General features: G+C 46.8%; 1 protein-coding gene across 1 annotated transcript; it reads right to left on the reverse strand.

Moving 5' to 3' along the window:
* Positions 1–1,172: 1,172 nt before the first annotated feature.
* On the reverse strand, positions 1,173–5,225 carry LOC146423211 (uncharacterized). Its single transcript, XM_085045035.1, has 4 exons — positions 4,922–5,225; positions 3,236–3,325; positions 2,219–2,290; positions 1,173–2,074 (listed from the first exon to the last, which is right to left on the reverse strand). Exons 1-4 carry the CDS (start codon positions 5,223–5,225, stop codon positions 1,188–1,190), a joined length of 1,353 nt encoding a protein of 450 aa, XP_084901161.1. The 3' UTR covers positions 1,173–1,187.
* Positions 5,226–11,358: the final 6,133 nt, after the last annotated feature.

The raw sequence follows: 11,358 nt of genomic DNA on the forward strand, positions 1-11,358 counted from the left end.
CATCCCAAACGGAGGCAGCAGCATATTAAGGCAGCCACATCTTTAGGAATATCCCAGAGCTTGGTAAATGGTTGTGGAGCAATAAAAGTTCACTCAGAGAACGAGAAGTGTGAAGAGAATATTACACAGGGGCTTAAAAAAAAAAAAAAAAATCGAGTTTCACTCCTTGGAATCCCATTTTCCTCAGACAAACCCCAATGCCTGTGGGTTGTGGTTTTGTCCTCCCAGTTTTCCAGCCCTCAGCATTCCACAGATGGAATTTTTCCTTAATGAACATTGATTTTTTTCATTAGCCTTCAGTTGAAGGTACAGAGAGAAAGGTGGGCAAGAGGCAACTCTGGAAAATTTAACAATAAAAAAAGAGATGTTTCTCCTGGCAGGGAGAAGAGTGCAGCAGAAATTCCCTCCCTGCCCCATGGCTGCTTCCAAGAGGAGCAAATCAGTGTTTTGTTGGCTCAAATAAACACATTTGCATGGCACTTTTACCAGAAAGAAACAAAAGAGAAGAGAATCACCCAGAACCACTTTTCTTTCTCTCCTTTCCCAGACATTTCCTGGCTCCTCCCAGCAGCCCAGGGATGATCCCACAGCATCAGAGGATCATGAACTGAGTGGACCAAGAAAGTAAAACATGCATCTCTCAGCTACTTTTGAAAGTTTCAGATTTATTTGTGTTTAAAAACAAGAGTCAGGAGGATTTTTTACATTGATCTAGTACTCTTTTAGATTAATTTTTATGTAGTTCATGACCAAGGCTAGAGTGCTACATAATACTGATTCAATGAGAAAAGAATTTCAGATTTTTTCAGGTGATTTCAGGGAACCTACTGCTGATGTCCTCATCTGGCTGAGGTCTACAAATCAAACCCTGGTGGTTTTACCAAAATCAGTGATCAGAAGTGACTCCTAGAGGGGTTTGGACCATGCAAGGATCGCTGGAGCTGGGAAGGAGCTTCATGACATGATTTGAATATGCTAATTACAAACTGGGATGGGAAATTCCCTCCCCATGCTGGTCCTGCTGGTATTGGGACAACTCACAAAGGGCTTGTGACTTCTTCAAACCAATCCATAGCTTACAAATATGGATATTTTTGTTACAACTCAAGAAAAGAACAACTAAACCGAGGTGCAGCTCCCAGGCAGAGGGACAGGATGTTCCTCAGCTCCACCTTCACCCCCCAAACCTAGAGCAGCACCTCCAAGCCATCCGGGTAGAGCAGGAACCCCGTGAAGACACTGTCATCCTCAGCGCCAGCGTAGAGCCCGTTCCAGTCCTTCCCCACCTCCAGCCACACCTGATCGCCCACCCTGAGCCTGAGGATGGTGAGGAAGGAGGCCTGGTCGATGTCCTGGCCGTAGAGCGTGTCCCTGGCCTTGGCCACCCTCCTGCCGGCGGCCACCAGGCTGAGGCGCGCGGGGCGGCCGCGCACGGTGACGCTGTAGGAGAAGACGTAGGCGCCGGGCACGCTGCAGTTGAACTTGCCCGTGGCAGGGTCGTAGTCGCGGCGCTCGTCGAACCACACGCGGTCGAAGCGGATGGGCGCGTTGGGAGAAGGGAAAGGCCGCGACAGGCTGGCGCTGAAGGCCGAGCGAGGTGGCCTTGGGGACACGCCGGGGACACCCTTGGCGCCTCGGGAGCCTTTCCTGCCCTGGGCTCCCCTGCTGCCCTTGCTGCCGGGGTCACCCTTGGGCCCGGCCATGCCCGCCGGGCCCAGCTCGCCCTTGTCGCCCTTGCTGCCCTGCTCGCCCTTGTCCCCCTGCTTTCCGGCCGCCCCTCGGACACCCTCGGCCCCCGTGTCACCCTTGCTGCCCTTTTCCCCCTTGGTGCCACCTTCCCCTCTGTCCCCCTTGGCCCCTCTGCCCCCCGGCTCCCCGCAGTACCCCTTTTCCCCCATGTCCCCCTTCTCCCCCTTGTCCCCCTGCTCTCCCCCTGCTCCCGGCTCTCCCGGGTCCCCCCTGTCCCCTTTGTCCCCCTTGGTGCCATTGTCACAGGTGTCCCCCTTAGCCCCCTTCTGTCCCTTCAGCCCAGGGAAGCCATAGCTGCCCTTGTTGCCTTTGGCTCCAGCTTCACCTGGAGGGGGAAAGAAGATTAAAAACAATAAAATTGGGGTGTTTTGGAGAAGGAAGGACCATCCAAATGGCTGCTCCTTCCACGCTGTTTGAACACCCAGAGCACAGGGAAAGGTCAGTTCCATCCTGGGGTTCCCAGACCTACCTGGCAGCCCAGGTTTGCCAGGATAACCGGGGCTTCCAGTGGCTCCTCGCTCCCCTGGCTCCCCTTTGCCTCCTAGGACATTCCAGCATGAATGAATTCATTAATTAATTAATCAGTGCTGGTGAGTGCAGCACAGTGAACATCACACCCCGCTGGGACCAGCTCCATGTGTCCCTCACTCCATCAACAAAACAGACATGACCAGTGAGGGTTTTCAGGGAACACCTTCAGGAACCTCAGCTGAACCCCACAGCCCCAAGCTCCACCTCACCCCAAGATTTCTGCCTCGCTGGGAAACACTTGCTGCTGTTTAGTGGAAATGGAGAAGATGACAGCTCTGCATTCCTCATTCCAGGAAAGGAATTCCAAAAGCCTTTTCCAGGAGTAAATCACTGCCTGAGGAACTGCAGGGACTGAGCAGCACCAACTCTGTGCTGGGAGCCCCAGGGATTGTCCAGAGGCAGCAGCAGGGTCCTGCCAGGATCTCCCAGCCCAGATTGAAGAGCAGGGTTTCCTTCCAGGAATGCTGATGGACAATAATTGCTCTCCATCCTAGCTGAAATTATTTTGCCTGAGAAACTGAATTGGAGTGAAGCTTTTACACCTGTATATAACTTCATGCTGGTTTTTTCCTGTTTCTGTCCCTAATCCAAAGCAAACTGCACTTGGATTTTTTTTTCCTGTTCAGAACAAGGAGTTTGGAGTGAGATCTTTCTGAGCAGCTGTTGCTATTCCTCCTGAACAAACCCTGAGTTTGTTCCACCCCCTGAGCTCCTGTCCCTGCACAAATCCCAGCTAAACCTCCCCAGTTTTTATATATTATATATATATTATATTATATATATTATATATATTATATAAATTATATATATTATATATATATTGTATATATTGTATATATTGTATATATTATATATATATAATAATCCCTATTAGTACCCTCCTCTTCCTTTGAGAAATCTGGTATTTTGGGGGTATCTGATGAGGGCAACAGCATTTTCCATGAGTCTGCTTTACCTCTTTCTCCTTTAGAGCCTTTTGGACCTTGAGGACCAGGAGTTCCCAGCAGCCCAGGCAGCCCAGCATCTCCCTTCTCCCCCTTGGGACCTGAAAAATCAACAGAATTGCCTCAGCAACTCCAAGGTTTAAGTCTATAAATAACATTTTCAATAATAGCTAAGCAATGTGGCATTGAGGAGTGTTCATGAGGTGATTCCATCGCCTTGGGAAGAGCTGCTTCTTTTATTTGACATCACCAAACCTCACAGCTTCGCATTTCACTCTTGGCTGTGGCTAAAGACTTTTTAAAAGCAGCTTCGAGCTGCCTCAGTGCCTCTGAGGGAGCTCAGAGGTTCATCAAACACCAGAAATAATCTGCCTTTAATATCTGAGCACATCCAGGGAGCTGCCACAGCTTTGGAATTGTCCCTTTCCTTCGGGAGAATCAATCCTGTAAATAAGGATTGTCCTATCAATCCTGCAAACACAGCAGTGGGACCTGGCTGAGAGCTCTATGCTGCAGAGAGGAGGGAAAAATCCTTTCTCTTTTCCATCCCCTGGGGAATGCAGAGATCCCCAGTGCTTCTCTGGGAGCAGATTGTGACACCTTCAACCATCACAAGGATTTTCCATCAAACTCCCTTTGCAGCCACGACAATTTCCAGGAGCCAATTCCTCCCAGGCATGGGAAGTGACAATCCCTGGAGTAGATTGGATTACAGGAGAATCATGTCATGATTTTCCCACCTTTCCTCTGATGAATAGTTTCTCTCTCCAGTATTAGTGTTAGTAAAGTGAACATTAACAGACTAATGCACTATTCCTCAGGGCAGGAGCAGAATTAGGGGCTCTGTGGATGTGAATTTTAGCAGCAGGAAGAAGAGACAAAGTGTATTTTAGGGAATATTTAAGTCCTTTATAGAGAGCTGCCTCTAGTGAGAGGTGTTCTATTTTTTTTTTTTTTTTTAATTGAACCCAAATTTGGGGGTTTGGATTTCCTCTTTTCCAATGGAAAAAATAATGATAAGAAAATAAGAGGTTATCAGAAATTTTCAGCAGAGATGCAGAACTGCTTGAAGGTAGTTTTAAAGGTCATAAAGCCATGGTTGAAGTGAATGTGAAATCAAATCTGTGACCTCAAGGGGGACAGAGAATGGAGGACTTTGGCCTCCTGCCAGCAGGGATTTGGGATTGTCCCACACCAGTGTGGTGGTTTGTAACTCCCAGGATGTGTTGATCATGCATTTTTCTGCTCTGGATTTACCCAAGGCAGGATCCCAATCCACATTTCATAGAATTATAGAATCACCCTGAGCTGGAAGGACCCACAGGGATCATCCAGTCCAGCTCCTGGCTCTGCACAGACACCACAGCCATCCCACCCTGGGCATCCCTGGCAGTGCTGTCCCAATGCTCCTGGAGCTCTGGCAGCTTTGGGAATGTCCCCATTCCCTGGGGAGCCTGGGCAGCCTCTCTGCAGGAAGACCCTTCTCCTGATCTCCATCCCAACCCTCCCTGACCCATCTCCAGCCTTTCCCTGTCCCTGTCCCTGTCCCAGAGCAGAGATCAGAGCTGTCCCTCGGGATGAGCTTCAGATCACTGAGATCTCCCCATTTGCTGCCAAACCATTTCATGAACCCCATAGATTAGTGGATTAGTGGGTTTGTGGCCCAGCTGAGAGTGACAGGACAGTGCCCAGCACACCTGGGGGTCCCTGTGCCCCTGGCCAGCCCCGAGGCCCTGCCGTGGGAGGACAGCAGTCGCAGCAGTTGAAGAAGAACTCGGCCGAGTCCAGCGTGGAATTCTCCATGGGGAAGAGGGTGGGGAGCTGGGCTCTGCCCGGCTCTGCTGGCAGGGGGGTTTTGCCAGGGATGGAGGGGGCAGAGGCCACCAGCTGGGAAGGTCTGGGCTTGGTGTAGAGCACGGCTGGGGTCACCTTCAGTGCCATGGGCAGGGGGACAGCAGCGAGCAGCAGGGACAGCGGGATGAGCCCCGGGCAGCTCCCCATGGCAGCAGCTGTGGGGAAACAGAGAAAATTCCAGCTCAGCATCCTCTGGCTCTTCCCAAAAGGCTGGCAGGGTGGGGAGGCTCTGGCACTGCTCTCCCGGAGGAGTTGTGGCTGCTCCAGTCCTGGGAATGCTTGAGGCCAGGTTGGGATGGAAGGACCTGAAATCCCATCCCATTGCACACCTTCCACTGTCTCAAGGTGATCCAAGCTCTGTCCAAGCTGGACATTCCAGGGATCCAGGAGCAGCCACAGCTTCTCTGGGAATTCCATCCCAGCTCCTCCCCACCCTCAGCCAGGAATTCCTTCCCAATATCCCATCCATTCCTGCCCTTCTTCAACTCAAGGCCATTCCCATTATCCTATCACTTTTCCCTCAGGAAAAGTTTCTCTCCAGCTCTCTTGTAATCCCCTTTAAGTCCTGGAAGGATATGGAGAGAATTCCATAAAGATTTCAGAGTCCAACATAACACAAAAGAATCAATGGAAGCAAAATGAAACAACAAGTTTTCCAAACTCAGGTACTTCGGAATCAAAGCGCCAAGCATTCCAAATATTTTCTGTCAGTTCTTTCCTTTTCACTGCTTAATTTTTGGGATTTTTTTTTTAGTGTAAACTTTCACATCTGCTTTTTTTGGGTGTTTTTTTTAAGTGTTGGTTCAGCTGGCGCAGGAAGAAAGAACAAAGGCAGAAGGCCTTGGGTTCTCCTACAGGACAGGCGATGCCTCTCAGGGGATTCCTCACAAAAAGCACCTTTGTTCCTTTCTTCAAGGCATTTTCCCCAGCTGGAAATGCACCTGGAACACAGTCCCTTTATGGCTGAGCTGTAACCCAACCTTCCCGAGCAGCCCCAGCATTCCATCGCTTGGGAAAACCTCCAGAGAGACACTCCCTGTCCTTGTCACCCAGAGGGCAACAGGAGCTCCAAATCAGGCATTTGGGATTCAAACCTTGCCATCTTTAAGAATTCCATTTTAGAGAAAAGGTTGATTTTTTTCCCCCTATTTTCAAGCAAAATAAAATAATTTAATGGGAAATTGATTCCCAACAGAAAATCCCTTTTGGTTGCTGCTGCCCTTTGTGGCCATTCAACCCAAGAGGATCAATTATCCCTTCTCCAGGTTTGTGTTGGGTTAGGATGGAATTCTGGGATTCCAGGCATGGATTTTTTTTTTGTCCAAAGCTGGGATTTTCTCCCCAGCAGCTCCTGAAGTCTCACCATGAAGAGTTTTCCCAGGAAATTGGGTGGAGGGAGGTGCTCAGCTCATTTACTGCCTGGGGAGAGGGAAAAAAAAACCCAAAATTCTCCTTTTGAGCAATTTCCTCATGCAGGATTGTCCTATAACAGCTGCAGTTAAGCAAATACACAGAGAATTTCCACACAGTAAAACCCCAACAATTTTAGGGATTTAGTAACTTTATGGGGAAATTGTAAATCAGTTCTGAAATCTGAAGCATTCCTAAGTTTTCCTGTCCCACAGCACAATCCCTAAAGCCAGCCAGTCTCCTGTTCTGCAGCCAGACTGATGGATTGCTGTCCAACATGGAAAATATAATTAATTACCAAATTACACCTCACCAGGCTGAGGAAATTAAATGCTCAGGGCAAGGAATCACTAAAAAGGTTTTCATTTTGATGGGCAAGATTGTTCCTATATTAATTATTCTTAAAAAATTATTTTTGGATTATTTTTTACATGCCAGGGGGTTGGAACAAGATGGTCTTTAAGGTCTCTCCTAACCCAAACCAGCCTGTGATTCTAAATAAAAGCACTTAAATAAAACTGAAATTCTGGACTTTTTCTTTGCATGAATTCACCATCACAGAATGTAAAATCATTCAAATCCCTCCACTGAAATTATAATTCGCAGTGGACACTAAATGGGAGGAATTAAACTTTGCTGCAGTGTCATCTCATTCATAGAATAAACCTACATTTAATTGGATCTAAATATCACTAAATTATGTTAATTATCATTAACATATTTCCCTTCATAGCATGCTAACAACACACTTGTTCTTTTGGGTTCTCCCTAAAATTCCAGCTATTCCAGTTCACAGCAGGTATTGAACCCCAATCTGCCAGCTTTAAATATCAGGAGGTTATTGCACTTTATGTCATTTAATTGTTTATAGTTCCTAAATGTATGAGGGAAAAAAAACCCAAACAAATTCTCACAAAGTTCTACATTGATTATAGACAGGAATTTTTCTGGAGATAAATTCTACTGTCACTATATCTGAAATTGTATGATTCTCTCCTACCTTAGAAATGCTCCAGGGATGAGCTTCCCTCCATGGCACCTGGGAAAGGAAATCTCATTTTGGGAGAGATCACTTTTATTCTGTGCCAGCTGCTGCCGTGGCCAATGAGAGCCTGCAGGGGACAAGGGGGGATTGGCAAAGTCCCCAGAAGGAGCAAGGTGACACCGAAATCCGAGGAAATCCAACCCTTCCCTCTGCCTGGGGTGCTGCTGGGCTGGTTGGGCTCTTCCCCCAGCACTCCAGGGTTTGGGGGTTTAGGGATGCTCCTCTTCCAGCTCCCTGGGTAGCACCAGGCTCAGCAGGGGTTGGGGAGGATCAGGAGGAGAAGGAATTTGGCTGTTTGGTTCTGCAAGGTTTGCCTCTCGGCGTTTAAAGTGCAGATTTGGCGTCACAACGCTCTTGGTGAAAGAAAAATAACAGGAGCATGGTGAGGGCAACACGTGGAAAGGGAATCACAGAATTCCAGAGGGGTTTGGGATGGAAAGGACCTTAAAGCTCATCCAATTCCATCCCATTCCACACCTCCCACTGACCCAGGTTGCTCCAAGCCCTGTCCAGCCTGGCCTTGAACATTCCAGGGATCCAGGAGCACCACAGCTTCTCTGGGAATTCCATCCCATCCCTCCCCACCCTCCCAGGCAGGAATTCCTCCCCAAAATCCCATCCATCCCTGCCCTCCTGAGCTGAAGGGAATTCCCTGTCCTTGGGAAAAGTTTCCTTGCCCAGTGACTCTGCAATGGGCCAAGGTTTGTTCTGAGCTTCCCCAGGCCAGCTCCGAGCTCAGGGATGTGAATCTGCCTTGTCCTGGGCAAACCTGAGCCAGGAAACCTTTCCAGGCTGAATTCCCTCCATCCCAGCATCCTCCAAGCCCAGCAGCCAGACAAGGAAAGCTGCTGGTTCCAGGCAGGCAGGAAAAAACAATCATTTAACTTTAGAGAATCCTAATCCTCCCTGATTTATTTGCACTCAGCCCTTTGCTCCACGAGAGTCTCCAGCATTCTGCAGGAAAAAGTTGATTAAGGGAAGTCTATAACTGAGCATCCCAAGCTAAATCAATTCAGCTTTCCAGGTTATTCCCAACAAATCAATCAGGATTTTTGCAGGGAGATGCTCTAGCCCTGAGCAGGACATGGTTTGGGCTCAGCTCCTGGGGTGGGACATCCTGCAGCACTCCCTGGAGCTGCTGGGAACAGCTGGATCCAGAATTCCAGCTGTTCTTTTGAAAATTAATCCTCATTTTTAACACTGGGGCTCCATGTTTTAAATTGAAGTTAAAAATCCTTGTGTCTTCTGCAGTCCATGGACACCCAAACTGAAGATGGAAGGCAAACAAATCAAATTTAATAAAACTTGAGGTTTGATCTTAACTCAGGACTTTTCATTTAAAACAGAAGCTAATCAGTAGGGGAAGATGAACCATTTTGAACCAAAATTATTGCATTTTCCAGAGCTGACTCCACCCTCACCAAAGCTGGACTTGCACAGACCTCAATTTCAATCCACACTTTTTGCCCTCTAAAGTTAAAGCAAGAGCCACAAATTTAATCCTGGGCTAGTGGATTTTCCTGAGAGTTCAATAGGAGCATCTGGAATGGAATTATTGGATTATTTTAAATCATAAAGTGCTTATTGGGTCACTTGGAAAACTCCTGGGCCGAGTGTAAATTCAGATTTAGCAGGAGATTCCTTATTCTGTTTATCCAGAGGATCTGGATGGTTATTTTCCTGATCTAAATGCTGCCTGTGGGGCATTAAAATCCCTTCAGAATACACTCAAATCCCACTCCAAGCCTTGAACCTTTGCAGATAACTGAGTTGGATTTGCAAAGGTGGGTTGATAAAAAAGCTGTGACCATGATTTCTACCATGGGTAGAACCTGCAGACAAAAGGAAGGCTGAGAAAGGAAATAAAATCTGGTTTGCAAATAAAATAAGGAAGGGAAGAGCAAAAAACAAAGCGACAAAGAAAAATAAAATAGTTTTGTAATAATAGGTAATTGAAAGGATTAATCTGAAGCAGGCAAGAGAATATTCACACTGGATAGGGAGTGGGGAAAATGGAATTAATTTACACTTCAGCTGAGTAAAAAGCATTAAAAGGAAATTAATGTTTCTGTGTGGGGAAAAATAAAAAAAAAAGGCAATTAATACTTCTCTCAGGATTTCCCATAATGGAGCAACCTCCTGGAAGAGCTCCTCTCCCACACACATCCCAGGGATTTTATTTTCTGAACCATTGCAATGTGTTCTGCCTTTTTTGTTCATTATCACAAAAAAACTGAGCCAAACAGAAAAAAAAAGACATTGCAATGGAAATTCTCTGTTCTGCTGCTACACAGGGGGAAAGAAAGGATTGTTAAATTCGCTTTATTAAGAGCAAATTTAGATGGTAATTTGCTTTTTTTTTTCCCCAAATGACCAAATTATGAACTAAATGCTTCAGAGAGATAAAACCTATAAATGAAAGGGAAAATAATCTTTGGATTTTGCCTTTAGAGTTGTTCTATTTTCAGCTTAAATTGGGGGTAGAGGAGATTCATTTGTAACGAGAATTTTAAATACTGTGCGGGGTAAAAATGATTTCGTTTCTGTTGAAAAAGAGCAACTGGGAAAAATTCTTTCCCGGGGATTTCCATTGGATTCTGAGGAATCAAATGATCTCCCTGTAGAATCAGCCTCATTCCATTTGGTGTTGCTAAAATTCAGATCTCAGGGGGAAGATGAGATGAGGAAAACCTGCATCAGTCTGTGCCAGGGAATCCCATAAACCCAACTGTTGGTCCAAATTCCCCAAATCTGCAGTTGCACCTAAATAGGGATTTATTGCCCTTTCCATTCTCCTGGTTAGGAGGATCCCAAAACTGCCATTTCCCAAAAAAAAACCGATTTAGGGAATTATTTAAGAATTTCCTGATACCTATTGGTGTGTGAGGAGTCTGAGAGTCCCCAAATTCAGATTTCAACCCCCAGAAAAACACATTATTTGGGTGAAACACCACAATTACAGCTCAGGAATCATTCTGGGCTCACCTCCCACTCCGGGCTGCCTTGGGAGTGTCAAACACATTCCCCCAGGAGTTATCCCAACCCTGCTCCAGGATTCCCTTTGTCAGCAGCTCTGGGCTGAGAACCAAATCCATTGTTTCCTCTGGAAACTCGAGAGAGCCAAAGGGGAAAAGGGATAAAATTTCCTGGCTCCCCTTTGCCAGCCTGGTGTCCCTTTGTGCCACAGCCCAGGATGTCATGGACACCTTTTATCCTGGGGAATGTTGTTTGCCTTGTCTGTTTGGGAAACAAAATCGTCCTGCAGAGCCCTAAGGGCAGAGCTGGATTGTTCCCCTCCTTGTCCCCAGTGAAAGGTTTCAGGGAAGATCAGAGTTCTGATCCAAGCTCTGGCTAAGAGGGGCTGGAGTTCCAGGCTGGATGGGGAGAGAGGTTCATTCCTTTGGGACAGAGCTGGCATTCCCTCCAGCAGCCCCAGCAAAGCCATGGAACTGCTGGAATTATTATCCATTATCCCCAGCAAAGTCACAGGACCACTGGAATTGTTATCCATTATTCCCAACAAAACCACAGAACCACTGGAATTATTATCCATTATCACCAGTAAAGTAACAGAACTGCTGGAATTATTACACATTATGCCCAGCAAAACCATGGAAATGCTGGAATTATTATCCATTATTCCCAGCAAAGCCATGGAACCTCTGGAATTATTATCCATTATTCCCAGCAAAGCCACAGAACCACTGGAATTATTATCCATTATCACCAGTAAAGTAACCATGGAACTGCTGGAATTATTATCCATTATTCCCAGTAAAGTCACAGAACCACTGGAATTATCATCCATTATTCCCAGCAAAGCCA

Source organism: Lichenostomus cassidix, unplaced genomic scaffold, assembly GCF_008360975.1.
Source record: "Lichenostomus cassidix isolate B80296 unplaced genomic scaffold, HeHo_3.0 HiC_scaffold_598, whole genome shotgun sequence".
Taxonomy (NCBI): Eukaryota; Metazoa; Chordata; class Aves; order Passeriformes; family Meliphagidae; genus Lichenostomus; species Lichenostomus cassidix.